The sequence below is a fragment of the Tasmannia lanceolata genome, unplaced genomic scaffold (assembly GCF_043159265.1).
Source record: "Tasmannia lanceolata isolate RefF3 unplaced genomic scaffold, GAP_Taslan_0.1 ptg000112l, whole genome shotgun sequence".
Lineage (NCBI taxonomy): Eukaryota > Viridiplantae > Streptophyta > Magnoliopsida > Canellales > Winteraceae > Tasmannia > Tasmannia lanceolata.
Window position 1 is genome coordinate 1,527,579 of NW_027518789.1, and position 4,358 is coordinate 1,531,936.

Below are 4,358 nucleotides of genomic sequence, written 5' to 3' on the forward strand. Positions count from 1 at the left end.
TCCACAAAGACCGGGAGCGCACTCCTGGTCAGGAACGGGCCCGGACAGAAAAAACCAAATCTACCCGGAAACCCAGTTCCCTAAAACTTGGGTAATAGCTGCTTAGTTCACCTCGGTTCACCTCTACAAAGACCCGGGTCAATTAAAGCTTGAATGTCTGCCGGAGTATTTTTGGCTCACAGTGAGTCAAGCAGTATTAGCCAGAGGCAAACATAAGTGGACAGTGGACAGCGAAATGTAACTTCTATTCATGAAAAAGTAGGGCCTCGAAGGGCGATTACAAAAAGTAGGGCCTCCAAGGGCCATTACAAAAAGAATCAGGAAGCCGTGCCCAAGAGGGGAAAAAGGGGAGCTCAAGACACCCCGTGACCGCCACCCCGTGAGGGATGTGCCACCGGCGGATTGAGAAGGAAAAGGCCCGTCAAGACGACAGCCAGATTGGATCCCTTGACCTGCTCAAGGCAATCCATGAATCCCAGCTTGTGGGATTCAGTGGACAAACTAATAAGTTCGTCCTCTTTCTTCTGCACGGCCTCCTCGATGGCCGCTGTCTGCCTCTCCCGGGCTCTTTCCCTCTGTGCATTAAGGGCTTCGGCGGCCTTCTGCTTCTGGGCGGCCATATCATCTTTGAGCCGCTGTATCTCCGCGTCCCTCTCCCCGATGGACCTTTGGAGCTCGGCTGCCTCCTGCATCAGTTGGCCGCTCTCCTCCTCGGACTTAGTGATTGCCTCAGAAAACTTCCGGCTCTTCTCACGAAAGTCACTATAATACAGTCCAATCTGCAGGCGAGCGCAAATAAATGATTACCGAGCGTTAAAAAAATACCTGATAGAGTGAAGAGAAGATGGCCTTGTCGGCCGCAGCTGGAGGTTCGTTTAGAACCTGGAGCTTGTCCTGATTCAGGAGACCCTTGGTGACGATCTCCATGGCTACCCGGCTCTCACCGAGGCCGGTGTCGCTCTTCTGAACGGCCCAGTTGGGCCAAAAAATATTATCCCCAGACTTCGCCTGGGCGGGGCGGACTCCGGTGGATGCTCCCCCCGATTTGGAAGACCCCACTCCTCGGCCGTAAGCACCGACCAGCTTCACTGAGGGCTTGCCCCTGGAGGGCGGCGCGTCCTGGGTCGGAGCAGGACTCGAGATCTCTGGGGCTTTCCTCCTGTTGGCCTTGCAGGCCCCTGACAAAGGCTCCTTGCCTCACCTTCTCCAACTTGGACTGCGTCTGTATCTCTGAGAGTCAACATGGACGAACAAAAACCGGTTAGGAGCAAAAAGGAGGAAAAAGAGATTAAAAGCAAGACTAGCCACATACGTGCCGGGGTCGCAGTACTAATGCCAAGCCCGACCAGAACCTCTTCCCCAGAGAATTCCGCACAATGAATGAGGCCCTCCCGGTGCAACTCCTCACAGACTAGGGCGAACGTTCCCATATCCTCGCCCTCAAGGAGCGGCTTGCGGCTCAGCGCAAGTGTGTCTAGGGTGTCCCATTTTAGAGGAACCGGCCAGGGCTCAGTAGGCTCTCTGTCCTCGACATAGAAGAACTTGTTCTTCCATAGATGTATGGAGGATGGAATGCCAGTAATCATCTTCACCTCAGGACGCTGGCTAATGTAAATCCAACCCCCGTCCTTATGCCTATTCAGGTGCGCACACATGCGGAACAACGGCACAGGCAAACTTCTTTGAAGCCGGCCCTGGACGAGGTATATAAACCCGATCAGCATCCTCCATGAGTTCGGCGCGACCTGAGCCGGAGCCAGCCCGTAATTTTGAAGGACCGCGACGAATAATGGATGCAGAGGGAACCTGAGCCCGGCCCTTAACGACTCGTCGTATATACAGACATCGGAGCTGTCGTTGCAAGCCCTATCTCCCTCCTCGTAAAGAGCCTGAACATTGTATTGGGGATTGGCGTCCATCCGAGCCCTAGCTACGACCTCAACGGCCCGGCCCGGGAGGAATGTTGTGGACGCCTTAGTGGCGTCGCTACCAACGCTGGCCTCTGCTCGGAAGTAACTATCCGTTGGGGGCGGAGTATTATTCAAATCCAAAATCACCTCGTCCCCACTATCTATGACCTCTACGCTAATGTCAGGACTCGCCATATAGGGGCCGAGAATCCTGGTCGGACTAGTTTGAGTCCTCTCCGACGAGCTAGATGCCGAACTACTAGAGGACCCGGACTTCACATCGCCGCTCATGCTGTGAGGGGCACTCTTTCGAGAGTTCCTTGGCAGAGCTCTCCTTCACGTGGATGATCCCGAGACTCGCGTGGGGGCACGTCCCCCCGCCCCTCTCGGATCGGGGTCCACATTTTGTGTCCGGTTTGGACCGGACACAATTACTTAGAAGGTATCCCACGCTCAAGCAGTTTAAATAACCGACCGTTTTCCGCCTGTATTGCACCCGCATTTTCCGCCTCGGGACGTGACCCCTTCATTAATGAGGAATACGTGGCACCATGTAAGGGCCCTCGAAGCACGTGCCTTTCATTAATGCAAACCGGCTACCACGACGAACTCATGCCTCTCGGAGGCAGGCGGGAAGGGGCCTAAGATGTCCATACCCCAAACTGCGAAAGGGAGCGGGCTAATGATTGGGGCCATGGACACAACGGGTTGATGGATGGTGGGAGAGAACTTTTGGCATCTTTCACACCTTTTGACCAGGTCCAGAGCATCTTGCCTCAATGTTGGCCAGTACAGGCCTCTCAGCAGTACTTTGATGGCCAAGGCCTTGCCCCCCAGGTGCTCTCTGCATATTCCTTCGTGAGTCTCTTGCAAAGTGTATGCGGCGTTGCTTGGCCGGAGGCATTTTAGGTACGGAATGGTGTATGACCTTTTGTACAGACTTTCACCATCTAGGGAGAATCGGGCTGCTCTCTGTATCACTTTGCGGGCTTACTTCTTTGCTTCGGGGAGCTTCCCACTGCGCAGGTAATCAATGATCTCGTCCATCTAGCACGGCTCCTGCTCGACCTGCATCACCTCGACAGCCTCATTTTCGATACTGGATTTTTTCAGAAATTCCATACATATACTCCTAAGAGTGGTGTAACCGGATGCCACCAGCTTAGACAGCACATCCGCCTTTGCATTCTCCGCTCTAGGGATTCTGATGACCTCGAAGTTTTTGAACTTGACGGCCAACTGGCGCACCTTGGAGAGGTACTTGATCATGCGCTCGTCGCGCGCCTCATAGACTCCTTGGATTTGGTTTGCAACCAGCTGGGAGTCGCAGTACGCCTTCAGTCTTTGGGCGCTGATCTGGACTGCTAGGTTCATTTCGGCGATGAGGGCCTCATATTTTGCCTCATTGTTGGACGCACGTAATCCGAACCTTAGGGCGTAATCCAGGACGAAGTTGTCAGGCCCGGTGAGAATCAAACCGGCTCTACAGCCACCATTATTCGAAGATCCGTCCACATATACTTCCCAGAGTGGTTCGATGGTCGATGGATCCTGTTCTGCCGGTACGGGGACGATTTCTGCTCTTACTGGTTTAATCTCGGCTTCTGTTCATTCACCAGTTGTAGTTACCTTCTCCACAACTGGGGTTTGGACAGTTTCGGATTCAGTGCTCTGCTGGGGGATGGTGCATTCAGCCACGAAGTCTGCCAGCACTTGAGCTTTTATTGTTGGCCTAGGCAGATACTGGATATCAAATTCGCTCAGCTCCACGGCCCATTTTACAAGACGGCCCGAGGTGTCCAATCTGTGGAGAACTTGCCTGAGCGGCTGATCGGTCAGGACCTTTATCGTGTGGGCTTGAAAATATGGCCTCAGTTTTCTGGCCGCCATGAACAGGGCGTACGCCAGTTTCCCGCTGGTACCTGATCTCAGCATCACGTAGGACCTTGCTGACATAGTAGATCGGTTTCTGCTGGCTGGGCTCTTCTCGAATTAGCACTGCTGCCAGTGCCATGGGGCCTACGGACAGGTACAGAAGCAGCTCCTCTCCCAGCTCTGGCTTTGTCAACAGCGGTGGGGAGGACAAGTACTGCTTCAACTCCTCGAATGCGGCTTGGCACTCCTCTGTCCAGGGTGCTATCTTGATTCCTTTGACGGCATTGAAGAAGGGCAGACCTCTCTCGGCAGACTTTGAGATGAAGCGCCTCAGTGCGGCCACCATCCCGGTTAGCCGCTGTACTTCTCTAATGGTTTTTGGTGGAGTGAGCTCCACCACGGGCTTGATCTTCTCTGGATTGGCCTCTATCCCTCTTTGGCTTACCATAAACCCCAAGAACTTTTCCGAGCTGACGTAGAAAGTGCACTTGGTGGGGTTGAGCTTCATGTTATGTTCTTTTAGGATTTGGAATGTTTCTCTCAGGTCGGAGACATGATCTTGCGCACTTCGGC

The 4,358-nt window shown here is 53.8% G+C and overlaps 1 protein-coding gene across 1 annotated transcript; it reads right to left on the reverse strand.

Annotated features, from left to right (window-relative positions):
* Positions 1 to 2,957: 2,957 nt before the first annotated feature.
* LOC143865817 (uncharacterized) lies at positions 2,958 to 4,131 on the reverse strand. Its single transcript, XM_077375921.1, has 2 exons — positions 3,753 to 4,131; positions 2,958 to 3,514 (listed from the first exon to the last, which is right to left on the reverse strand). Exons 1-2 carry the CDS (start codon positions 4,129 to 4,131, stop codon positions 2,958 to 2,960), a joined length of 936 nt encoding a protein of 311 aa, XP_077232036.1.
* Between the last annotated feature and the right edge of the window lie 227 nt (positions 4,132 to 4,358).